The following is a 27,837-nucleotide window of genomic DNA, read 5'->3' on the forward strand; positions in this document are numbered from 1 at the left end:
TTCTTTACTCCTCGTTTCGATATGTGGTCCTTCATAGATTTGCTGCCTTCGGTCTGACGGTATAATATGCATGTTTCAATAAGAACAAGGAAAACTGCTGCCTGACCCCTTGAATCCAAACTTTTTACTAAATCTGTATGGTTCGAAAAAGTTTACAATACTATTAAATTAATTTTTATTTTTATGGATATTTTTAAGGTTTCTTTTATCTAGGTCATTGTTTTCATTAGATAAACCAAAATGTGTACCCGTATCCATCCCATTTGTATCAATCTGACATTGACTTTCCTTTTTTGATCTAGAGATCTGTTAATAATCTGACTATAACAGGACAGAATCATGTGGCAGATTTAGTTACTGAATACTGTAGAAAACATCCTGTTTAATGTTTCAACCTGGCGTTTACATCAGTTTGAAGACCAGTGAATGTTACACTAATGACTTCAGTGTATCTCATGCTCAGCGCATGGATAATTTACACTGAAAAACTCGTATTATTCTACTTATCCTCGGAAAAAATCCCTCTATAAACAGCTGACACTTCGGACCCAGACTGTGAGGTGTCTGTCTCACTCCTGCCTTTCCCCATAATTGACACTCCCTAGGAAGGTGAGGGCCATAACCTGCTCATAACTCGCCGGAAGAAAACTCCTCTTTGATTGAATATTAACTCCAGTGTCTTGATGGAAAAAGAGGATATAGGATTAGAGAAGGTGTTGAGCAAAGATGTACTTTGGACCTTCCGGAAGGGACATCCAAGAAGATTTCAAGGAGAAATGAAGAAACATTCAGGTATAGAATATACACACAAAAAGCCCTTTAATTGGTCAGTTATCTTTCGGCTACTTTTACACCGCAGTATTTGGGCCGGCGTTCTGTATCTGTACATGTGAGCTCGAACTAATAGTGCAATCTAATGAGAGAAAAACTCTAATGGAAGATTTGCATCCATTGTATGTTTGGCCGACCATTGCCGACACAAAATACCGACCAAAATACTGCCACGATAAAGTGCCTTTCACTTTCTATAATATTTTGTTAAAACGTGCCGAACATATTCTCATTACTTTGTTTGGATACTTGAAATTATGGAATTATGTAGTGTTATATATGTATTATATTACATTGCAGATATTTAAGGAAAATAATTAGTTGTGGTAACTAAAGTCCTGTAATGATCATTCATAAATAGTTTAAATAAGGAAACAGATTTTTTTTTTTATCGTAAAACAATTCATAACAAAGGAATAAGAATAGTTGCTTTCGGCTTCCAATGCGTATAGTAGCAACCAAAGGTTTTCATTTTTTTAACGTGTGATTACTTCTGTCTGGTTGATGTGATGCCATTTTTCTGGTCATTTTAGTATACCGAAAGCAATGGTTGTCAGCGCTAAGGATGAAAATTGTGTTTGACATTGTTTTATCCCTTTGTATGTTTGTTTTGCACATTTTCTGGGCAACATATTTTGCATATTTTGTCATGGGTAGTCTAATTTTGGCTAATTTGTTTTGTGTGCGTGTTTTTTGGATAAAATATGACAAAGCCAAAGTTATCACCAGATGTGAGGAAGCTTTATCATGCTGAGAGTGAAGTCAGGGATAAGCCAAAAAGAAGCAGTTATGAAATTCACCTTTTCTCAGAGTCAAGTGTCCCGTATAATAAAGAAAGAAAAAGAAGGTTTTGGAGCAGCTGACAAACCTAGAAGAGGACGGCCACGGAAAACTTCCTCCAAAGTTGGTCACATTATTAAGAAAAAGTCTGTATCTGATGTCCATAAAAGTTCTGTGCAGATTTTGCACAAAACAAACAAAGAATATGGGGTCAAAGTGAGTCGCGAAACTGTGGTGCAACAGATAACAGCAGTAAGCTTGAAGGCCTTTCATATCTTCAAAGAAGTGGAAGGTCTGATTTGAGTTTGCCAAAGTACACAGCCAATGGAAAGAGACAGATAGGTCTAAGGTGTTGTAGACGGATGAATCCAAGTTCAATCTGTTTGGTAGTGATGGCAAGCACTATATATACCGCCCAATGGAAGACATAATGATGTAAGGTACCAAACACCTTCAGGGAAACATGGTGGTGTCAATGTCATGGTTTGGGGCTGCTTTTCTGCATCTGTCATTGGCTTTCTGCATAGAATTGATGGAAATATGAATTCTACCATGTATACGGATATACTGGAGAATGTAATGCTGCCACATGGTAAAACCAAAGTAGGCTGGGGCTGGAAATTCCAGCGAGACAATGATGCTAAGCACACATCCAATTTAGTAAAAAACTGGTTAGCAAAGAAAAACATTCGCCTGTTACAATGGCCAAAGGCAATCAGTGGGTTTACACATTATAGAGCACCTTTGGGATGAGTTATTGGGCCCGTTCCCATAGCAATAAAGATGACTTGTTTGCAGATTTGCAAATGGAATGGAGCAAGATCCCTCAAGATGTCTTGAATACCCTAGTGGCTTCAATGCCTCGTCGGTGTGCTGCAGTAATTCAAGCAAGAGGTTGTGCTACAAAGTACTAAGTTATGGAATTGAAAACTGAATTACTCTTTATGTTGTGATCAATAAATAGTGATAGTGGGAGTAATCCAGCTCGTCTGTGGCAGCAGCCGGCATGCAAGGATCAAACACTCTGAAACGTGAAAAATCTTTGAAGAGAAAATGGAATCCAGCGTCCGGTATATGGTAAAACAATTCTTTGAAACTTTATTTAATTAAAAACCACGGAGTTTTCCAATACACAACACCATAGTATGTGGAGCCAGGGAGCCCAGGGATCGGCAACGCGTCTCGAACGCTAACTGCGTGCTTTGTAAAAGAATTGTTTTACCATATTTCAGAAGCTGGATCAATAAATAGTGTATACAAAAGATTTCGGAGTCAGTTTTCTTTAATGAAATGACCATACCTATATTTAAAAGCATTTTGGTTAAAATGAAGGTCTTGTATGATGACAACTTCATGCATTTTCAATTCATCACCAGGAAAATGGCCTCACTACAAGAAGTTATCACACTTAAAAAAAATGCAAAACTTTTGGTCGCAACTGATGTATTGTGTTTTGTATGTTCAATAGTTATTCTGCATTTGATGTCAATGATGGTTTCCATCCTCGCTGGTTATATATACAATGCTTTTATGCTTGAACTTTGTGAGTTGTATGTAATAAAGTGGAGCTCTTCCTGCTCGAACACTGATGTTGTTGCTTATATTATCAACTATTTTGAGTTTCACATATTTTTCTTTTAGCCTTTACTCTTATCTTGGAATAGACTAGTTATATAATGCATGTCACATTTCTCTATATAGTTCCTTCATTACACCAGATGGTGTTATTGTAAATAAGCTGATTGGCTGCAGTGTGATTAAGGACAGACAGTCTGACTCAACTGCAATATGTCAGCGCATTACCACGTATATTGATTTAATACCCAGATTTGCAATGGATAAAGGCTTTAAAAACCATTAAGAGTTTTTTGGTGCAGAGTTGAAGTCATCATACAGAATTGATGATGGGGTGATACGGGCGGCACGGTGGCTCAGTGGTTAGCACTGGAGTCTTGCAGCGCTGGGGTCCTGGGTTTAAATCCCATCAAGGACACTATCTGCAAGGAGTTTGTATGTTCTCCCTGTGTTTGCATGGGTTTCCACCGGGTTCTCTGGTTTCCTCCCACACTCCAAAGACATACAAATAGGGACTCTAGATTGTGAGCCCCAATGGGGACAGTGTTGCCAATGTATGTAAAGCGCTGTGGAATTAATAGCGCTATTAAAATTATTAATTATTATTATTATACGAGGGTAGGAAACAGTCCTCACTCATTAAAAAAAATTTTAAATGCAAATATTGTGTAATCAATGTATAAAGTTTTGCTACATTCTTCACATGCTGTATATTTCCATTATTCTCCATTTTTATGGCTTTACATTTCAGTGAATGACAATTGTAGGTTGCCCTGTCCTTAGCTGAGAAGTGAAGCACATAAAGTGTACACAATGGGAAAATATACAGAGTGTGCAGCCAATCCGGTGACCACTACGGGTAGGTAGGACCAATCAGGGCACCCATCTCACTGTATTTCCATCGCCGATCTTTACTCTATTTTTGCCTTGTGTAGTTTCTTACTTCGAATGCTCCTACGTATTCTTCTTCCTCTGAGGCAGGACTTCGGGGGGAGGTCTCAGCTTCTGGCTGATTTCAGGGGATACCATTATATATTCCATTGATTCTTATCTTTTTCTTGAAGTTTGTGATTACTGTGATTCAGATCAGTATCTGCGGTATAAAAGGTGGACAAGGGGGTGACAGGAGCTATGTAGAAGGGTAGGTTGAGGTGTAGTTTGTGTGGTTCACCACTAGAGGGCACAGGGTCCCCAGAGTTGTTTGTAGGAGGGGGAAGGAAGAGTTTAGCAAGTGGGGAAGGCACTATAGACAAAGAGAAGTAGGGAGATCACAGAGTAGGGAAGGAGACAAGGAAGCAGGAGGCTGCAGAGCAATACAGAGTGGAGGATAGTCGAGTCCTGAAGGAAAGAAGGTCACCCTTTTGTTTTTCCTGACTGAATTGGAAAAGCGCTGCATTTTTTAAATCTGCAGCATGTCAATTCTTTTTTGCAGCATTCTTTTACCCATAGAAAGCAATGTGGAAGTGAAAAAATGCTGCAAAACACAATGGTGTGGTTTTGCAGTGTTTTTGGTGAATAAAATATTAACTTTATTAAACATGTACCGTAGAAAAATGAGGCCACGTGCACACGTTCAGTATTTGGTGAGATTTTTATCTCAGTATTTGTAGCCAAAACTAGGAGTGGGTGATAAATCCAAAAGTGGTGCCCATGTTTCTATTATACTTTTCCTCTGATTAATCCTGGTTTTGGATACAAATGCTAAGGTAACAAAAACTGACTAAATACTCAGTGTACACTTGGCCTGACACAGATAAACTGCACCAAAAAAGCAGCAAAAAAAGGAACAAAAAGACCAGAAAAATGCAGCAAAACCTTCTTTTTGACAGCAGCTTTTTCATTCCTGACAAGAGAGCAGGTTTTCCTGTAGAAAAAAAATCAGCAAAAAAGCAACATGTGAAAATAACCTCAGGGTATGTGCCCACGATCAGGACTCGCTGCATTTAGAACGCAGCGAGTCCTTACCGGGGGGCCGAGCGTCTCCTCCGCAGGAGAACACAGAAGACCGCAGCTGCTTGTACCCACGATCAGGGTTCTGTGCGCTGCGGTCTCCTGCTTGTGTTTTCCCTAAGGAGGACACATGCGATTCCGCAGCAAACAATTGACATGCTGCGGTCTGGAAAGACGCTCCGCAGGTCAGTGTTTGCTGTGGAAAAAAGCATAGGGGGCATGGGATTTCTAGGAATCCCGTCCTCTATACTTGTACTGTACAACGCAGCGGTTTAGACGCAGCTGAGGTAGGATGCGTCCAAACCGCTGCAAATACTGATCGTGGGCACGCACCCTCAGGGTTCGTGCACACAGCGTTTTATGGACTGGCCTATTTTAAAACCAACTGCATAGCATTTAAAAATGCTTGAAAAACACTATTTCTTTGTATTGAAAACCATTTTGTTGGTCAGATGTTCAGCATTTTAAGCATTGTTTTCTGCTTTTGGTATTGAAAAATACCTGGTAGAAAAAAGTGCATGTCACTTCTTAGAATTGGTCTTTAATTCAGTTCACTCCAAAATAGGCACTGTCCAATGAAAAGGCTGCAAAATATTATGCAGGGGGAAAAAAACCTCTTCTTAATCTCATCCAAAACTTTTTCTAAACTGCTTCAGCAATGTCAAAAACCTTCCAAAAACTCCCCAATGAAAAAGCATTTCATGAACCATTCTCTATTTAAAAATTCAACTCTGTGTGTGTGTACTCATAATTCAAGCCACAGCCTGCATTATACTTTCTGGCATATTGAAATGGGATGTATAAATATATCTCATTATACCAGTCCACACACCATAAGTAATCCATAAGAGCAGGGTAGTACCTAGAAATCATGGGGTCTCATAACACAGGTTCTAATTGATACCCTCCTACCCCCAATAAATAAATAGATACATTAAATAATATTTGGCTGGAACTACAAAAATCAATAAATTAAATAATATTTGTCTGGGTCACAGAAGAGCATATCTCAACTTTTCAGTCTTTATAAAGTAATTTTGCTCCTATCGAAGCCCCTAGACTCCCCTTTCATTGCACCCATAAAGTATGTCAACAAAAGTGGCCCAGAAACACTGTATGATCCCCCACAGTACGTTCCTTCACAATACCCTCCACCTGCACAGTATAATGACCCTACTGTATCCCCCCTCAACTACACCAGCAATGTATGGTCACCCCAACACAGTAAGATCCCCAACTGCAACCCCCACACAACCCTCCATGCAGTATAATGGGCCTACGTACAGTATAATGGCCCAACACCTATTCATACTATATAATGGCCCCACTATACTCCCTGACAGAAGTTCTGTCGCTTATCCATGTTAAGTAAATAAAAGCTTATAACCTGACTTTAAATTCATCCATTGGTTTTATAAATTACTCTTTTGAAAGCTGAAACCCTCCCAAATTTATTTTAGGTTATGAAAATAAAGTTGCTGCAAAGCTGAAATATTGATCATTTAATGAACACATAAAGGTCAGATTTTTTCAAAATAAAAGTTTTCTCGCCTTGTCATATAATGCACCCGATCCTAGTTTACATCCTTACCTGTGCTCACTAAATGATCTGTTAATTAGTGGGTGTGTATAAAAAGAAACCCAGCACCACAGACCTTCACTTGAACTGCAACTTGACCTCTGACAACATGCCAAAAATCCACCCTGCGACCAAACCCTTGATTATCAAGAGGCTGAAGACCAGATCCACTGCAGAGGTGGCTGGCACCTTTAATGTATCTCAGCGTCAAGTACAAAGAATTAAAAAAAGATTTGAAGAGACTGGAGATGTTTTTGACAAGCCCAGGTCCAGCAGACCCCGAAAGACAACTGCTCAGGAGGAACGTTTGTTGCTTAGAAAATCCAAAGCCAGCCCTTCTTCCACTGCAGCAGAGCTCCAACAGGCCTGGTCACCTCAAGGCCCTGTGTCAACTAGAACAGTTTGTAGGATTCTGTCTCGAAAAGGCCTCCTGTTATGATTCAGGGACCCAGGAGGATCAAAAAATGTGGAATCCCAAAAAGGTAACAGAGTGGCTGGAAACTTAACAGACTGCAGACCTAATCCTGACACACAACTAGAAGTAGCCTTGGGGCGTGCTTACGATAACCTGGACACCTCGACAAAGCCGGAGAACTAAATAATCTCACAGTTAGAGATATAATAAAGCTAATCTTCCTCGGAGCAGTCCCCAAAGATAGATCGATAACCCCCCACATGTAAAGGCTGCGGTGATATAGTAAAACACAATACAAAGCCAGAAAAGACAGATTTTAGCAAAGGTGAGGCCCAAACTATCGTTATAGGAAAGGATAGAAAAGAGAAACTGTCTGCAGCCGTAAAAACCCTAATATATACCAGCACTTCTGATATGGAAAATCCTGAGGTCACACAACCTCTCCCCCACTGTAACAGCACTCTGATGTTACTGGGATCCAAAAACACTACTACAGATGAGGGACTGAATTAATACCAAGCATGACAAACGCAATACCGTGCAGAATCATGGAGCTAAGTATATAGACACTCCCAGCAGGGAATGATCCCATTCCTCCAAGAACTCCAGACATACAAAATAGTAATCAAGCCTTAGTATTAAAGCAGAAAAACAACAAGAAAGTGGAAAACAAACAGCAGAAGTACAAAGACCACTTATCTGAGAGGAGTTCTGGCAGTGAGCAGAGCTGGTTACAGAATGTCCTTAACACACAGGAGACATTGACCACCGGCAAGTAACAAGAGAAAACTACTCAGTTAAATAGCCCAATCTAACCCTGATTGCCAGTCCTCCACAGGTGTGTGGCTTTCACTCCACACATCAACTGCACCGCCAGCACTGACCACAAGAGGGAGCCCCAAACTGGAAAACGTATTCACAGCAGCCTCCATGGTTGAATCAGTGCCCAGAAGCCAGCACTAAACAAAAGGCAATTAAAAAAACGTGTTGCATTTGCCCAATCCCACAGCCTGCTAAACGGATGGACGGTGGAAAAGTGGCAAAAGGTGGATTTCTCTGATGAATCTTTAGTTGAATTACACCACAGCCACCACAAATAGTGCAGGAGACCTACTGGAGCCTGTATGGATCCAAAATACACCCAGAAAACAGTTAAGTTTGGTGGTGGAAAGATCATAGTCTGGGGTTACATTCAGTATGGGGGTGTGTGAAACATTTGCAAGGTGTAAGGAAATATCAATAGCTTAAAACATCAAGAAGTATTAGCTACCTCTTACATTCCCAATCATAAAAGGGGTCAAATTCTGCAGCAGGATGGTGCTCCATCTCATACATCCATCTCTACAACAAAGTTCCTCCTGGAAAAGAAGATTAAGATGCTCGAGGACTGGCCAGACCAGTCTCCAGACATGAACATCATTGAGCATGTTTGGGGTAGGATGAAAGAGGAACCTTGGAAGACAAAACCAAAGACTCTAAATGAATTCTGGGAGGCATGTAAGACTGCATTATTTACTATTCCTGATGACCTCATCAATAAATTGAATGAATCATTGTTGAACCGCATGGATGCAGTCCTTCAAGGTCATGGAAGTCACACAAAATATTAAATATGGCTCTACTAGCACCACAGCTTCATTTACCAATGTTATGCAACATATCTTTGTATTAGAAGTTAATTATTTGTTTGAATTTTACATTACCGTACTTAATGTGTGCGACAAAACTTTTGTCTTGCCAAAATTTGACCTTTCTGTGTTTATTAAATGATTAATATTTCAGCTTTGCAGCAACTTTATTTTCATAACGTAAACCAAATTTGGGAGGGTTTCAGCTTTAAAAAGAGTACTTTATAAAAACAATGGATGAATTTAAGGTGAGGTTATAAGCTTTTATTTACATAACATGGATAAGCAACAGAACTTCTATCAGGGAGTGTAGCCCTGCAAACAGTAGCCCAACACAGTAAGATAGACCCCACACACACCTTCACACTGTATAATTGCCTGCATACAGTATAATGGCCCTCAAATAGCCCTACATTATAAAGTATAAAGGCTCCCTCATAGCCATCCAAATAGTATAATAGTCTCCAAATATTATAATAGCCCCTAAATAGCTTTTCATATACATAGTCCTCCATATAGTATAATGCACCTCCCCATAGTCCTCCATAAAGCATGACCGGCCCACCATAGTCCTCCTTATAGTATCATTGCTTTCCATAAACTATAATGTACCTCCATAGTCCTCCATATAGTATAATAGGCCCCATATTGCCTTCCATATAGTATAACACACTCCCATAGTCCTCCATATGCACTGATAAGCAAAAGAGTAACAATGTTTTGATCTTTTTACTTTCAGACTCCATATGTCATCATCTACTACAGTTTAGAGCCTGAGACTACCTTCATTTTATAGACAATCATCTTAGCTATCGCTAACATTAATTTGACTTGCAATTATTTACCATATGATTAGTTATGCAGATTCTTGTTATAGTTGCATACGTTGAAAAAAAGACCTCGGTTCATCTAGTTCAACCTTCTTCCACCAATTATACATTTTGTTACTAAATAATTTATAACCCACAATGTTGTGTGTACTGAGGAAATCATCCAGCCCTCTTATAAAAGCTGTTATAGTATCTGCCATTGCTACCTTTTGTGGTAGGGCATTCTACAGTCTGACTGCTCTAACTGTAAAGAACCCTGCCAGAATCACCTTTTTTACACTCACAGTGACTGCCCCCTGGTCCTTAGTATTGTCTTTGGAAGAAATAAGTCATGTGCCAGTCCTTTGTATTGACCACAGATGTATTATACACATAAATGACATCTCCTCTGAGATCTCTGTAGCAACATAATATAACATGTCATTGTATTGTTACTGTTTTGCTCCTAGTAGTGGAAAAATCTTTTCTGTATACTACAAATTACAGCCTGTTCTCACATTCTCTAGTAGCTCAGTGTGTTATTAGGTTGATTAATTCACACCCCATAGTCCTCCATATATTATAATATATTTACCATAGTCATCCATATTGTATTATAGCTACTGGCCACCACTGTACTCACTGATTTTAATAAAATACATAAATACTTGACCTCTTTTCCCCGCTGCTCCGGGTTCCTTGATCTGCAGCTCTACACATCTGTGCACAGCAGGCGCGCAGTAATGACATCAACAGATCTCAGACGCCGAGGCAGAATGATGAAGGAGGGATAGGAGCGCAATCTCTTTCATCCTTGCTTTCAGCTGTATCGGCATCCGTGCTGCTGATACAGTTGAATGTGTGATGCTGGGTGGGTCGAGTGTCGGCGCTTTCACTAGTCCCTCCCAGCTCAGGGGACACTTAAAGGCCACGTGGTCTGCCATCATTGGCGGTATGCCAGTGCATAAAAGCTGAAATATCATACAAATAAAGTGAACACATTTTGTGTAGTGTTTGTTAAATGGCATAAATTAAAATTGTCTAAATCGTTTTTCTTTATGCATTTAACATATAATTAAAGTTCATATAAATTTAAGTCTACCATATTGGGTGGCAAAATGCCCCCTCATAGACCTTAATAAATAACTCATATAATGAGGTTTACAAAAAACAAGGCTATGACTATAGGAAGTTAAAAACAAATTTGAAATATGACTCCTAAGTTGGTATATATAAAATAAGGTTGAGTAACCAGGTATTCATATACAGGGTCGGAGTTGGAAAAAGGTCAACCTTTGACCGAAACGTCATGTGTGATGGGCCATTAAAGAAGATTTTATCTGAAAGGAAAGTGGAGTCCTGCCGTCTGATTCTTTGGAAATATTGAAGGGACGGTAGGATGCTGTTGTGGAGGATTTTGCACCCGAGTTATTTTCAAGTGCTGCTCTAAAAAATATTTATATATATATATATTAAAAATTGTATAAGTAGTTAGCACAAATACAAAGCACAATACTGATTGAAACAGAGTCTTCTCCTGCTGGAGAGGCATCAGCTCCAACGCGCTTTTTGTTGATATGCTTTCGTTGGGGATATGCCTTCGACCCTTAGACAAAGGCATGCTGCCAAAACACGCGTTGGAGCTAATGCCCTTCCAGCAGGAAAAGACTCTGTTTGAATGAGTATTCACATATCATGTTATACTTATTTTGCACTACCCCATGCTACATCTACTTGCATGGCCACTGCACCCTTTTGACTAAATAAATTGTGTATATATAATAAGATATAATGAATGTTCCTGTTACCTCTTATAATGCACGGATCCAAACTGGGATAAAGTCTAAGGTATGCAGAAAATAGAAGAGATCCAGCAAAAAATTGGTAAATCCAGGTGGCATAAAACTTGTACATTTATTTGTAGAAAAAACTGAGTTTTGGCTTGGACCGTGAAGAAGGCGGCTTTCACCGCCGAAACTCGTTGTCCGTGATGCATTTGTCTTGCATTTACTTTATGTCCTCAGCTCTGTTATATTTTTAATTTTTTCTACAAATAATTTGCAAGTTCTATGCCACCTTAATTTACCGATTTTTTTGGTAGATCTTTTCTATTTTCTGCATACCTGCTCCCAGTCTGGATCCGTGCATTACAAGAGGTAACAGGAACATTCATTATATCTTGAGCTTGGACGGGTGAGCTGGTCTACACATATATTGTATACTGTATTGTATACTGTATATATATAAAACAGTAGATCACAAAAGTGATTACACCCCTAACATTTTTGTAAATAATTTATTATATCTTTAAATGAGACAGCACTGAGGCTGTGACACTTTGATACAATGTAAAGTAGCCAATGTATGGCTTGTATAACAGTGTAAATTTGGTGCTCTCTAAATAACACAACACATAATCATTATTGTCTAAACTGCTGTCAACAAAAGTGAGTGTGGCACCTCTGACGTTCAGGTCACCACAGGGTACTGCACCTCAGTTAAGGTGTGGTATCTATCTCAGGTAAGGAGGGGGTTAATCACCGGTGTTCCACATTCACACACTACATACAGCTGAGGAGCCTTCACATAGGGTGGGTTGGCACAGGGTAGGCAGGGGGGAGGCCCTAACAGTCACGGGACTCCCCGGTCACTGAAGCCAACCACCTGGGGGGCGGGTTCCACCTGGGGTAGAGGAAGGCGCAACACACTCACACAGTTAGTTAAGTCGGGACCATAGTTCTGGCAAGATCTCTCTGAAAAACTTGGACTTTACTGGGCCCTGGGGCTTGGAGCGGGAGATCAGCCAGGGTACCTAACTGCTGAGGGGGACACCCTAGAAATAGGACATTCTCTCTCTCCTTCTTTCTCCAAACACCGGAGGGGTGACCCCTTACCGGATCTAGTATTGACCTGAGCCCATCACGTCAGTGACCAGTGTGACCGGGCTGGCAGCTGAAGTTGTCAGTAAACTACACCCTGAACCCGCAGAGACTGTGTTGGCTCGACCTTACCGGCGCTGCCACCCAGCGCTTAGGCGCCAACGGCTGTTACATTCCCTCTTCATCCACCTGGGGCCCGCTCTGCCTGTGGGGAGCAACACCATCCCGGCTGCCCCGGAGAGGAATTCTGCGGCGGCTACTACTGGCCGCATACAACAGGTGGCATCACGACAAACTCTCCCCATTACCTCGCTTCCCCCACCATTGACTGTACGCCTTGGGGTAACGTTACAGGGCAAGGCCAACCCGTGACAACTCCTGACCCGACCCGAAACGGCACGGCGACGAGAAGGTTAACAGTCTGCCCCGTGGGGCGCTACATGAGTACACCCCTAAATGAAAATGGCCAAATTGTGCCCAAAGTGTCAATATTTTGTGTGGTCTCTTACTTTCAAGTGCTGTCTTAACTCTCTTGGGCATGGAGTTCACTAGACCTTCACAGGAGCCGCTGGATCCTTTTTCCATCCTCCATACAAACAGCATAGAGCTGGTGGGTGTTAGAGACCTTGCGCTCCTCCACCTTCCATTTGAGGATGCCCCACAAATTTACACAGTTATACAAGCTGTACACTAACTACTTTACATTGTATCAAAGTGTCATATCTTCAGGGTTATCTCTAGTGATGAGTGAGTGCTACCATGCTCGGGTGCTCGGTACTCGTTAAGAGCAGTTGGATGGTTGGATGGGCACAACTCAAGCACCTGAGTATAATGGAAGTCAATGAGGGACTTGAGCATTTTTCCTGAAGATTTTACGGAAAAATGCTTGAGTCCCCTTTGACTTCCATTATACTTGGGTGCTCGAGTTGCGCCCATGCAACCATCTAACTGCTCTTAATGAGTACCGAGCACCTGGGCATGGTAGCACTCACTCATCATTAGTTCTTATGAAAAGATACGAGCTATAATACCGTAATATATTTACAAGAATGTGAAGGGTTTACTCACTTTTGTGAAATACTGTACATACATTGTCCTCTCCTGCTATAAATGTCGTCCTTCCTCTACTGTTGTTTTGTTTTTATTGTTTTGACCAATAAAAATTGTTCAATTTCCTAATTCTTATGGGCCTAAGAACTTGATCTTTTCTTGTTAGTTTGATGTGTGAATAAGTACAATATCAAAATTTCTATCAGTAAGAGGATTACTGGAGGGGCATGATGGAGTCGGGTAGAGGCTCTTTCAGACATCTGTTTTTTGTGTACAGGTGCTCTATGTGTTTTGCAGTGAATGGGGTTGTTCATAAGTACTTGATTTTTCGTGGAGTAAGTAATCTTTGCAAAATCGTGGAGAAATGGCCAAAAATCACACTGCACTCTGATGCCATCTGAGTGTGGTCCAATTTAAATGTACTGTTAGATAGAAGGTAAATAAAGTATTTTTGTTTATTTTCATATATGGGACAAACTGATGGAACGCAGACAAAACTCAGAAATAAATCACCGATGAAACATGGTCAGTTTTTGTAACTCGTCAAAAAAACCTCACGTGAATGAGCCCTTAGACATATTCTGCACAGTCAGTGTCCGTCCCTGGACAATTATGTACCAGAATAGGTCGTATCATTATCGAATCAGAGGATTGTCTGATACTTCATTATTAATTTACTCAACCACCCAAAGTTTTTAATGAAAATTTCTATTAATGTTCCTCTGTTTAAAAATTGTTTGCACGTACATGTTACAGTGCCCCTTGGTGTTCTTTCTCTCTCAGTACATCCTTCTAATGTCCAAAGTCCATTGTTAGGCCAGGGTCACAAGAGCGTATAACACATCGGCGAAATTCTCATCCAGAAAAGTGGGACGATTCTTTCTCACTTGTTATATTTGTGCTGTCCGTATATAATCTGTTTTTTACTCAAGAGCTATTGATCATTTTCAGGCCTTTTTACAGTTTCCTATTTGACAGTATTATAATTTATCCATAAAAATAAGTTGCTATACTGTTGGTCCGTTTGGCATACGATTTTTTCTTTCGCACTTTACTGATTTGGAGTCAAATTGCAGCATGCTGAATACAGCTGAAAAAACACAGATCTACACTGTCTCATTGAATAAAATTGGTCCAAATGTCATCCCTTTTTCTCTCGGATTGCACTCGTCAGATATATACACTGTTATGTGTGAAAAGGCCACTTTAAGAATACTGAGTCTTACTATCAGGACTCACTTCACTGCTCATATACAAAAGGATCAGGGATCAGCTCGTGAGCAGGCCTGACCATTAGCTGTGAAACATTCAAAGCATATGCACACTACGTTTTTATTAAGGGGGGTTAACCCGCCGAGTTTTTCCAAGAGGAAGGCTATACAGGAAAGGCCGGCGTTCCACTTGCGTATGTCTCGTGCGAGTCTCGCATTGGTATCGCCCGGCATGGCCGCACACTCTCCGGACTCATGCAGCCGATCCTGTCAGGAGAGTGTGCGCCGTGGCGGGTGATACCGATGCGAGACTCGCACGAGACATACGCAAGTGGAACCGTACCCAAACTCTAAATAGCAAATGTTGAATCCAGCTGATCATAGACAGGGAAATTTATAAAAAAAAGGCTTTTTATTTGCAAAAGTTAAAACATTCGCAGTACAGGCTTGCACAGAAACCAAGAAAAAATACTGTTATCCAATGTGTTTCGACGATAAACCATTCACTACATCTTAATCATGGATGAACTCTGGCATTTTTTCTTGTAGTCTCTCTTTTTTTTAATTGTCTTTTAGTTTTGAACACTTATTTATATTTTTTGTCTCTCATTGGCTTTTTGAGTCTTCTAATTGCTTTACTGCCTTGTATTACAAAGTATGACAACAATTCTCAATAGATGAGCCATATGGTGTGCACGCTGTCGGTATGTATGTACCCCGACAGGGTTAATGCACTACTCGTACAACATACAAGAAACAGGAGACACAACGAGTATATATGCAATAGAAATATTTTTATTAATATGAAAGAGACATACGCAACATAACATAGATTATTAAAAACAACTACCAATAATCAAGGGGGGCACATGATATATGATGTGTAGTTTTTTTATTCGGGGTTGTCCATGTATAGGCCAGACTCAAGACGGATGGAAAAATGTAATAAAACTGAGACTGGGTGTTCGGTCCATATATATCTATATATATATATTATTTTTTAATAATCTATGTTATGTTGCGTATGTCTCTGTCATATTAATAAAAATATTTCTATTGCATATATACTCGTTGTATCTCCTGTTTCTTGTATATTGTACGAGTAGTGCATTAACCCTGTCGGGGTACATACATACCGACAGCGTGCACACCATATGGCTCATCTATTGAGAATTGTTGTCATAATTTACTTTTCTGTGTTCCTCACAGTATCCTCTCAATTGAGTATGGACTTCCGTGCCCGCGACCGGGCGTGGCACGCACGTTTTGATGACGTTATGAGTGAGCATCGCAACAGCACGACCAGTGATGTTAATCCCCCTAACTATGAAACCACAATTTTTAAATATAAAGAACTTCTTAAAAAGAGGTTGAAAATATGTTGGAACCGAGCCCTCCTCAGACGGTACTTGGATGGAGACATGATCCCCCGTGGGCTGCGTGTCCAGATCTTCCCCTGCTTCCCGGTGGAGGATCCCTCCTTCCGGGAGAAGTGGGAGTCTCTGGCTCATGCTTGCTCTAGGGGGTTCCTGTCCCTACTCAGGGACCATAATAGCACTTCCTTATCCTCTATGGAGACGGAATTGGAAGAATTGGAACAACTGATTAAGGATAAATGTACAGCTGAAAGGATTACCAAGATGGATGCGGAGATTGAGCATGAGATTTCTAAACTTGAAAAGGAGATTAGCGGTCAAAAAATGAAAAAGTATAATAGAGACCTGTTGGACTATAATAACACCACAGTCTATAGGTGGCACTCTAGGCCACGTCCGGGCTATCGAACCAAGTCTCTATCTCGCGGACAGTCAGTATCTATGTCATCTTTGGCATCTGCTGGTGGTTCATCCTCTGGGGCATCGAGTGGAGTGTGTGAGTCAGAACAGAGTGTCGGAGCCCGGGTGAAGGCTATACAGTGGAGCAGCTTGATGAGTTCATGACTGAATTGAATACTAATGATCTCAATATTAAACTTACATACAAACATAGCAGCAGGTGCATTGACTTTCTTGATATTAACATCGAGGTGGACTCTTTATCATCCATACAGATGAGTATGTATCGTAAATCCACCTCAGTCAATGCCCTGCTGCATGCATCTTCAGCCCATACTTCTGCTACTGTACACGCCATCCCGACCGGTCAGTTCTTAAGGATCAGGTGGATCTGCTCCTCTGACCAAGCTTTTGAACAACAGGCCATAGAACTCAGACGTCGCTTCCAGGATCGCGGATATAGCAATCGCTGTATTAAAAAGGGTTATTTACGGGCTAAGAATACACCTAGGATTCAGCTGCTTCAATATAAGTGTAAACAACAACAAACACATATTGATCTCCCTATTCGTTTTATAGGGACCTTCAACAGTCAATGGCAGTTGATGCGTGATATCCTCAATAGACACTGGCCTGTTCTACACACAGATCCAATCCTGGCAGATATACTCCCTCCAGGCCCCCTTATGACGGCTCGTCGAGCTAAAAATCTCCGTGACATCTTGGTAAGGAGTCATTATATACCTCCTCCTTCTAATCCTTTCGGTACCCGTGGCCCAGCACAGGGATGTTTTCCTTGTGGGCGCTGCGTTGCATGTCCAAATATCCTTCGTGCCACGACTTTTTCATCATCTGATGGCACGCGGATTTTGAATATACGACATCATATCACATGCACCACTACGCATGTAATCTACTATGCAACTTGTCCGTGCTCTCTGGTGTATATAGGCCTCACCTCACGTGAGTTGCGGGTACGCACCAGGGAGCACGTCCGTGATATCCGTGCTGCATCTGATATATTGGATGAAAGTCTCCTAAAGACACTCCCACGGCACTTTAGGAGATTTCATAAGTGTGATCCCTCTGGACTTAAGGTTAGAGGAATTGATGTTGTTCGTGGTGGGTCCCAGGGTGGTGACCTTAAGAAACGCTTGGCCCAGGTTGAGGCTCGTTGGATCACCACCCTTGGTACTCTGACCCCTGCGGGGTTAAATGAAAACATCAGTTTTGTTCCATTCTTATAGGGCACTCATACCATTTTTGGTTCCTACATATATTTGCTCCTCTTATCATCTGGTCTTTTAAATTTTATTATTCTTTTTAATGGTTGTTTGTCTCTTCTACCTTTAATTTATTCCTTTTTCCTGGCATGTATATCTGTATATGTTTTGTGTACTCATTGTGTCCTTTCATTTGTGTCTATTAGAGTCGCCTGTTGACATACTGTTTTTACATCGTAAGAATCCAGGATCAGCCCTCCTCAACCATTGGAGGTCCTTGAGTTTTGTGCATCCAGTCTACATTATCATCTTTTAATCCTGCGGACGGAAGTTCAAAAAAAGAATAATTGTTCCTGTCATTTTGCCCAGACATGGACGTTGTGGTTGCCTGTTATGTAACATGTGTATTTTGTTTACCATGCTTGTTGTAAGGGAAGAGAAAGTCGAGGAAGCCTTTGGTAGACGTTATTTTTTTATGCTGTGTCAGTGGATTAGGGCATTTTTCCGCCCTTTTGAGAAAAATTGTTTATGATATTATACTAGGATATAATCAGGGTTTATTTTTCGACTCTGATGCTTATTGACGTCCTTATTGTTGGTGGTCCACTTTGGGGACTGGCTCGTTTGCCCTTTTGGTTACGCGTACCTAGGGTAATGTGCCATCTCCCCGCTGTGGGTCCTACTGGGTATGGGACTGGTCCATTCGCATCGAGTTTTAACTATATAATCTTTTTACTGGCCCCTCTTTACCTTTTGTACCTTACTAACTGAACTATATTAGGATAGTTATTATTCCCACTGACACAGCATAATTTATATTATTGATAAGTGTTCCTATGCACTCCTGATCGATCCAATATATTGTATAGTGTGTGTTGCCCCTTAATTAATATTGTCCCTGCATAATTATGTGGCCATCATTTGGATTTTGTCCTTGTATTATATACTCTTATCCCCCTATTGGGGATTGGTGGGATTATGGGGGCCTCCTTATTGGCAGAGTTATCTGCTTCATATCCTTTCACTATATGGATACACCGGTTTGTGTGGGGAAACTTTCTTTCTACCTTATCTTCCCCAGTCTATGCAACCACGGGCGGTGTTTCTGGGACCTCCTCTGTCTGTGACGTCTTCTGCCCTGTCAGGCTGTGCTTTGGATTGGATCGTGTGGTTGCCGGGGTGACGCGTCCCCGGCGTCACATGCTTCTTCCACGCGCGGCCGGGGGGCGGAACGTCCAGACTTCAGGGACTTCCTGAATCACGTCCTGCACGATTACTCCTGCCCTACCAAGTTTTGTGCATGGACAGATCGTCCTGTTGCCGGGAATATAATTCTCCGGCATACTACGCTCCTTCCATGCACAGCTGGGGGCGGGACTTTCAGAAGCCCGGTCACTTCCGGTATTACGTTCTGCTGTTGCCGGGGTTACGCGTCTCTGACGATACAGCCTCCCTATGCACAGACGCGGGACTTTTAAGTTACTGGGCATTTCCTGTGTTACGATTTATACAGTGTTAACATTTACAGCTCCTACACTATATAATGTAATACTATCATTATACCATACTATGATAGGGTGTATGCGCTTTAATTTTCTGAATGTTTATGTACATTACTCCTCTGTGCGACTCTTGTTGATTCTTTATTGGTGCCTGATCTTATCCATCATACTAAACATCCTATTAGGATCATTCATGGGCGTTTCTATTTGTTGTATTATACCTCTTCCTTTTCCTGTGCCTGTGCACCTGATTTGATTAGTTAATCACCATGGGGCTATTTATAGCCACCGGGTATACAATGCCAGTAGGGTTTCCTCCTTGAGAAAGCAATAGTACCTTCGCGAAACGCGCGTTGGTGGTGATCCTGTTCCTTGTGGGTATGTGCACTTTATAACTGATCATGTATTTGGTGTTGTCCTTGTAGTATTTGCACTGTATTGTATGAGACCGCAATCTGCTGCACATGAGTCCCTTTGGATTTTGGCATAGTTGTATGCACTTGCACTTTTTGACTTTGACATTTATTTTCATTTTTGACTGGGTACTCTGACTGCGGCACTTTTTTGGTCTTTTCCAATCCAGTTTGCAACTGGCCTTACCTCTCCCACGGCTACCAGTGACAATTACATAGACATAACCTTGTCATTTTGTGTATTATTGTGCCTGTAAAATAGGTATAATTCTCAGCAAATAATAGGCATTAACTGAGGCTGGGTTTAACTCTGCTTTTGTGTTTTGTCCTTTTATCTCTAATTGATTGGCCTTACTCTTGCCACGGCTATTTGTGATAGACTTATATGGGCCAAATGTATTATTGAAAACTCTTTCTCTGCACTGGATTATATATACATTGTAGCCTTACCTCTTTCACGACTATCTACGTGCTTGGCATCTTTGGAGACATGAAGTGGTTAGAAGACGCTCAACAGAATGAACATATGGACAGCAAGTCATCTTAAATAGAAATTCATATGTCCATTCTTTTCAGCATCTTCTTAGCGCTTTTTCAGGCGGGTTTTTTTGTGGACCCATCTGAAAAACTCATTGTTTGCATATACAGTACTGTATCTTAAGTAGGAACATGAGAACAGAAGGGGTGCATTACAAGTCTATAACAGCAAAGCAAAGACATGGCAGGCGGAGAAAACAACTTCAATATGGCATAAAAAATTTGGTGCACTTTGGTAGTCGTGTAATTAACTATACGAGCTTACACCAATATTCTGCATAAGAAATAGGACACATCTTCAAAAACTGATAGACTTTATGAAATTAGGCATCATTTTTTTCTCACTATTTGCTACTTCATTCTGGAGCATTTTTTGGGTCCATCTTCCTCTCTGTGGGTTCATGGCATCCCTTGCATTGCTTCTAGCATGCATATTGTCATTGTGTTCTGTCATGTTATTAACTGCAATAATACACAATATTACAGTTTTGCCTTTGTTGTGTCTGAAGTGAAGATATAATGCAGATAAGGGCTGAAATAACCGTGCATTTCAGAGAGCCGTCCACAATTCTGCACCTGTAATATTATTGACATATTAAATGACACTGCAAGCATCAATATATATTCCTCAATTACTCAGAGCTGACTCGTAAAAAGTGGAAAGGTTGCCATTGAGCCCCAAGCTTCTGATGTGCCGGCCAACACCGGCTAGGTTATTAACCCTTACAATTTACCATCTTTATATTTCAAAATCTAACTCCTTAAAGGTTTATTCCCATTTCCAAGATCCTATCCCAATATGTAGTAGGTGTAATAATAAGAATATTGGCAAATACCTACAATTAGAAATGCAGTATAGTTCTGCTGATTCACTATGTTGTTTGGTTATGACCATGAGCAACGAACTGGCTGTGACTATATGCGTGGTCATAACTATGGATACCAAAGGTCCTGAAATTCCCTGCACATGAAGTAAGCGATATAGTGACTCATAAGAACTATAATAAATTTCTGATTGGAGGTATTTGTGACGCCCTGGACCCCCAGGGTTCAGACCCCCAGGGTTCACAGTACACTAACATCACACACACACACCCTCCCCTGGGTAGGTGACACCAGTCAATCAAATCCTTGTTGCCACTCTCCAGGCTTGATGTCCACACCAGGTGGGGCGGAGCCAGGCGGTTGACCCCACCCACCGAGGAGTTCACAGGCCTGGAGGCGGGAAAAGACAGTAGATTGTGGTAGGCAGTGAAAGTGAGAGGAGTGAAAAACTGTTGGTGTCTGGGTTGGAGCCCAGGCACGTTCAGCAAGGTCGGCAGACGGTGGTGGCCATCTGCAGGAGTTGGTGTAGGTCAGCGGAACCGTAGGACCGGGGTCGGGCGGTGGCCCGCCGGTACTAAACCAGGGAGCAGATTGAAGCCAAGCACCAAGGCAGGGTACTCAGACCCCGACCAGGCTAGGAGCCGCCGTAAAGGTCAAATTAACTGATTGTGGTCTGGACCTCAGGGGTTCATTCCCACCTAAGTTCCGTCAGAAGGCAACAGCCCAACCCGTCCGGATAAGTGCCACCGCCAAGGGCCAGAGATCTAAGGGCCAGCGCCTGCGGGCAAATGGGCTCTCCCGACACGTACACGCCGGGGAGCGGACTACCCGTGGGAAGCCATAGGAGTCAAATACACTTACACAGGTGCAGGAAAACGACAGCCACCATCAACCCGTGAGAGTGAGAACACCGCAGCCGGCTGTGGGCCCCGTCCATCCAGCCGTTTGGTTTACCAGAGACTCTGTCCTTCTGTGTCTCAGTGAGTACAACAGTGCCATCCGGCATCGCGCTGCACCGCAACATTGCACCCACGCCCACGCTGCCTCCCCGCCTCGGCACCTGCACCTATACCTCCTCCCTACTCCCCAACCGGGGCCCTGGGATCAACAGCCCCTACCCTTGGAGGGGTCAACACCTTAGCTGCTCTCCGCCATTGCTCCCGGGATCTCCCGTCACCAGCAGCGGTGGTGCCCACCATCACCACAACCCGTGGGTGGCGTCACGACCGACATCCCAAATACCCACCCAAACCTCCCCTTTTCACTCGTGGGTGAGGAGGCACTGCTCGAGCCCCGGGTCTGGCCCCAAGCTCGAGCCACCGAGGAGCAGAAGCACCGGACCCGAGCGCCAGCGATTCCAGACGAGCGGCGTTCCCACCCCTCTGCCCGCGTCATATTTACTAATATTATTATTATTATTATTATTACTATTATTATTATTATTATATCTACTACATATTGGGATAGGATCTTGGAGATGGAATACCCCTTTAAATGACCAGCACCATTCAAGTACAGAGCTCGTCTGGAGCTAATATATGGAGCAGGCTCAGGAGGTGACCCCGCACCATTCCCTTCAGATGATAACTGTGTTATTCAGCCATCATCTGCCTCTAGCAGCAGCGGGAGAAGCTGAGAACCGCCCAATTAATATGCTAAATTTCACTGTCAATCTCTGGCAGCCGCATTTAGAATTGACAGTGATTCCATTCACTGATAAGCCCCTCACGGCATTATTGAGGGGAGAACAGGGGTTGCCATGAAGGGGTCTGGTGAACACCCTATACCTGCCATGTTGGTCCACCTATGAAAAACAGTCTCCTTTTCCCCCAAAATAAAAATAAACATATTTAAAAAAAATATACAAAATAAACATGTCCGCATATCAGTTTCCATACCATATAAAATTAATTAACTTGACTGGTAAAAACTGTGAGCAGAAAAAACTCTAGACCCCAGAATTGTGTTATTTTTGATCACTGTAACTGTGATGTCAGTGTTAACGACTGTGCCCCATGCAAAAAATCCAAGCCCTCACTGAGCTCCACTGACCGAACACTGAAAACGGTACAACTACAAGTCTTTTCACCACTGAAATAAAGAAAAAGAAGTACAGGTTTGATATTGTCGTAATCGGACATACCTGTAGATCTATAGTGCCAGGTCATTTTTATTGCACATTGAATGCCATCGAAACAAAATTTTAAAAACTCTTGCGGATTTGCTCTTTTTTTTAGTACTTTTATAGCACTTGGACTTTTTTACCTGTTTTCCAGTACATCGCGTGGTAAAATGGATGGTGTCATTCAAAAGTAATAACCATTTCACAAAAATATACTTGTAAGACCTCACATATTGGTGGAAAGATAAAAAAGAACATTGATACCTGTTAAAAGAGGAAGAAGAATTAAAGCGCAAAACTTTTAAAGGAATTTGTCACCAGGTTTTTGCTCCCCCATCTGAGAGCAATATGATGTAGTAAGACCCTGATTCCATTGATGTGTCACGTTTTGAGGTGCAGGCTATCATTTTTCTAAAATCACTGTTTTATCTGCAGCAGATCTATCAGTTGTCTGCCTGCCGAGCTCTGTATAACCCCGCCCACACCACTGATTGGCAACTTTCTGTATACACTGTGCATAGGCAGAAATCGGCCAATCAGTGGAGGGGCGGAGTTATACAGAGCTCATGAATATACTTGACTACATGCATCAGGCATTTCACTTAGTGTTTATTTGTAGAGGTAAAGCATGAAAATAAACTGGAAATTATTATGTTGTTACTTTTGTATAGTAATGATTTTTTTCATGTCTTTATTATTTTAGCGTGTCTTCCATTTACTGAAAGTTGTGTTTTGTTTTTTACATATTTCAGCATTGTAGTTAACCCAAATATTCATATGTTCTTTTATAGGCATTGAGGAAGGTCTTGAGTTAACCATGTGAGTATGTTCACTTAAATTTATAGTATACTAGCTGTAGTACCCGGGCATCGCCCGGGATAGTAACTATCTCTTTGTCTCTCTCCCAGTCTCTGTCTGTGTGTCGCTGTCTGTCTGTCTCGCTGTCTGTCTCTTTCCTTGTCTGTCTGTTTCTATCTCTCTGTCTGTATTTGCATCAGTCTATCTGTCTCAATCTCTGTATCTGTCTGTGTCTCTCTCTCTCTCTGTCTTTTTGCCCGGCTGTCTTTTTGCCCGGCTGTCTGTTTCTAGGTCTGTCTCTTTCCTGGTCTGTCTTTTTCCAGGTCTGTCTCTTTCCAGGGCTGTCTCTTTCCAGGGCTGTCTCTTTGCCTGCCTGTCTCTTTCCAGGTCTGTCTCTTTCCAGGTCTGTCTCTTTGCCCGTCTGTCTCATTGGGCATTTGTCTCTTTGCCCGGCTATCTCTTTGTCCAGCTGTCTCTTTGCCCGGCTGCCTCTTTTCAGGGCTGTCTCTTTCCCATCTATCTCTTTGCCCGTCTGTCTCTTTGCCTGGTCTGTCTCTTTGCCCGGTCTGTCTCTTTGCCCGGTCTGTGTCTTTGCCCGTCTGTCTGTTTGCCCGTCTGTCTCTTTCCCCATCTGTCTCTTTCCCCATCTGTCTCTTTCCCCGTCTGTCTCTTTCCCCGTCTGTCTCTTTCCCCATCTGTCAATTTCCCTGTCTGTCTCTTTGCCAGTCTGTCTCTTTCCAGGGCTGTCTCTTTGCCCGTCTGTCTCTTTGCCCGTCTGTCTCTTTAACCGTGTGTCTCTTTCCTGGTCTGTCTCTTTCCCAGTCTGTCTCTTTCCAGGTCTGTCTCTTTCCAGGTCTGTCTCTTTTCAGGTCTGTCTCTTTTCAGGTCTGTCTCTTTCCAGGGCTGTCTCTTTCCAGGGCTGTCTCTTTGCCCGTCTTTCTCTTTGCCCATCTGTCTCTTTACCCGTGTGTCTCTTTGCCCGGTCTGTCTCTTTCCCAGACTGTCTCTTTCCCGGTCTGTCTCTTTCCCGGTCTGTCTCTTTCCAGGTCTGTCTCTTTTCAGGTCTGTCTCTTTTCAGGTCTGTCTCTTTCCAGGGCTGTTTCTTTCCAGGGCTGTCTCTTTCTCCGTCTGTCTCTGTCTGTGTCTCTGTCTCTCTTTATCCATCTCACCACCGACATCTTTTTACCTCACGCATAAGCTTGTTATACTAACAGATTATTTTGTTCCTATAGCAACCACTGACAGTTGCTATTTATAGCCTGCAGCTCCCAGCTCCATTTAGTTTAATGGCTGCAGGATTTTTGTAAACTGGAAAGCATGGGGTTAAATCTTCCCGCCCAAACATAGTCTATGACGTTCCCTGAGTCACATGGGGCATCTGTGCAAAATTTCGTGATTGTAAATGCGACGGTGCAAATTACTTTAGCGGACATACATACATACATACATACACACATACATACATACATACATACACTGAGCCTTATATATTAGATGGTAAAGCTATCACAGTGATGTTCCCATAATGTTCCAATGTACTATAACTATTCAGCGCACAACTCAGGAACAGTGATGGGCGGATCCGAACTGTAAAAGTCTGAATCTGCCCAGATCCAAAAGTACCTGGGCACTGTCCCTAGGCCCAGAATTCTCAGAGAACTCCATGTAACGATCCAGGTCCAGAAACTCAAAAAAATAGAGGACAAATAAAGAAAAAAAGAGGAAAGCAGGCACATTATACTTACTGAGTCTCTCATGCAGCTGCACACTGCTTCTGGGCAACTCATTAACCTCATGCATATGTAACGTTTCCCCCGCCCACTGGCAGTCCCCATATCTCTGGTTGCAGTTAGATGCACCCTCACCCTGTGTGACTGAGTGTCTGACTGCTTTCAATCAGAGATGCTGTCTGTGTACGTCTATATTGCTGTAAAAACAAATAAATAAAAATATTGGCGTAGGGTCACCCCATATTATGATATCCAGCACAAATAAAGCATACGGCTACAGGCCGGCCAATCACAGTATTGCCGGTAGCCAACATGATGAATACAGATGTAAAACAGATATAAAATGTGCTTTCGTATTTATATCTGTTCTAGATCTATCTACTTTGTCATAGTTATAAAGTTACTCTCAAGGGTTAAATGTAATAAAGGAACCACTCCCACTGTTTTAGCTATTTATTGTGAACTTTTGTCATTTGTTTTATATCTGATGAAGATGGCAGGCCGCCATTGAAACGCGTTGTTTTGTTTCAATAAATCCTGTTCCCATTCTCTGAACCAGTTGTTAGGCTATGTTCGCACGTTGCGTTTTTTACCGCGTTTCTGCAGTGTTTTTGGCAGCAGCGTTTTTGGGCAAAAACGCATGCGTTTTTGATTTCCAGCAAAGTCTATGGGAAAAGCAGAAATCCTGTCTGCACTTTGCTTTTTTTTCTGCAGCGTTTAATTTGCATATTTGTGGTCAAAAACCATGCTGAAAAAGAAGCAGCATGTCAGTTGTTTTTGCCATTTCTGCAGCGTTTCCTTAACATTGGAGTCAATGAGAAATGGCAAAAAGCAACCAAAATCACAATTCCTGCGTTTTACATGCTTTTTACCTGCTTTTCAACTGCGTTTTTGGCTCCAAAAACGCATGCTTTTCTGGACAAAAATTAATGGGTTCTAATGTTCCTTTACACACACCCAATAACCAAAAATTTAAATGTAAAAAATTAATAAACTTTAGCTATTTTTCAGTTAAAATGTGCATAACCACTATTATTACATTAAAATTGATAATTTCCCATATAATTTTATTAAAAGTTAATTTTATACTTTTTTTCTCTTTTTTCATTCTTTTTGACTAATTCAACTTTATTTCTCAGTGTCTTGATCTCAAAAACGCATCTGCAGAAACGCAGGTGAAAACGCAGGTAAAAAGCGCTAAAAACGCACTGCGGACATAGCCTAACAGTGCCCGTTAACATTGTCATTTTTCATTAACTTGGATCCATGTCCCAGTACAGTCAGACACGTCCATTACACAGTACATAGCAGGGGCACTTAAAGCCTGCCTTACACGTTGCAATTTCGCATACGATATCGTATGCGATTTGCAACGCCCCCATCGTATGTGTGGCACATTCAATTTGTTGAACGTGCCGCACAAACGATTAACCCCCGTCACACGTACTTACCTTCCATACGACCTCTATGTGGGCGGCGAACGTCCACTTCCTGGAGTGGGAGGGACGTTCTGCGTCACAGCGACGTCACACAGCAGGCAGCCAATAGAAGCGGAGGGGCGGAGATGAGTGGGACGTAAACATCCCGCCCACCTCCTTCCTTCCGCATTGCTGGCCGGGAGCCGCAGGACGCAGGTAAGATCTGTTCAATGTTCCCAGGGTGTCACACACTGCAATGTGTGCTGCCTCGGGAACAATGAACAACCTAACGTGCAATTCTTCAGGATTCAACGACGTTTATGCGATGAACGATTTAGCGTTCAATCGCAATCTCACGTACCTGTCACACACTACAATGTACCTTACGATGCCGGATGTGCGTCACTTACGACGTGACCCCGCCAACACATCATAAGATATATTGTAGCGTGTAAAGCGGGCTTAAGATTAATCATGGGAACATTAGAATGTAATTAGACAGCTGAATGCATTTGATAAATGAGTTTGCATGGAATGAGATTTTCATGTACTAGTGAAACAAGTTGCTCTCTTTTGGGCAGTTTTGCTATCTTTTGGCTGCTGCGAATGTGTAACGGAGATGAGCGCTAGATTTTCTGTCTTCAGGGTATTTAATTTTAGATTAGAAATGGAAAAATAATGTTTTAAAGGAACATGCCAGTGAAACAATTTTTTTTATATAGGTCTCTTTGTGAGTTTATTGTACCTTCCTATGTATATATTATAGAATTTATATTAATTGTATGTT

The 27,837-nt window shown here is 41.9% G+C and overlaps 1 protein-coding gene across 1 annotated transcript in view; it reads left to right on the plus strand.

Annotated features, from left to right (window-relative positions):
* The first annotated feature begins 485 nt into the window (after window positions 1-485).
* The window catches only part of NHERF4 (NHERF family PDZ scaffold protein 4), a 131,586-nt gene continuing 104,234 nt past the window's right edge, over window positions 486-27,837 (plus strand). The window contains exons 1-2 of the mRNA XM_075327664.1: window positions 486-792; window positions 23,896-23,923. Of these exons, the coding sequence (XP_075183779.1) occupies window positions 684-792; window positions 23,896-23,923 (137 nt within the window). The 5' untranslated portion in view covers window positions 486-683. The remainder of the gene's footprint in view (window positions 793-23,895; window positions 23,924-27,837) is intronic.

This window comes from Anomaloglossus baeobatrachus, chromosome 11 (assembly GCF_048569485.1).
Source record: "Anomaloglossus baeobatrachus isolate aAnoBae1 chromosome 11, aAnoBae1.hap1, whole genome shotgun sequence".
Classification (NCBI taxonomy): Eukaryota; Metazoa; Chordata; class Amphibia; order Anura; family Aromobatidae; genus Anomaloglossus; species Anomaloglossus baeobatrachus.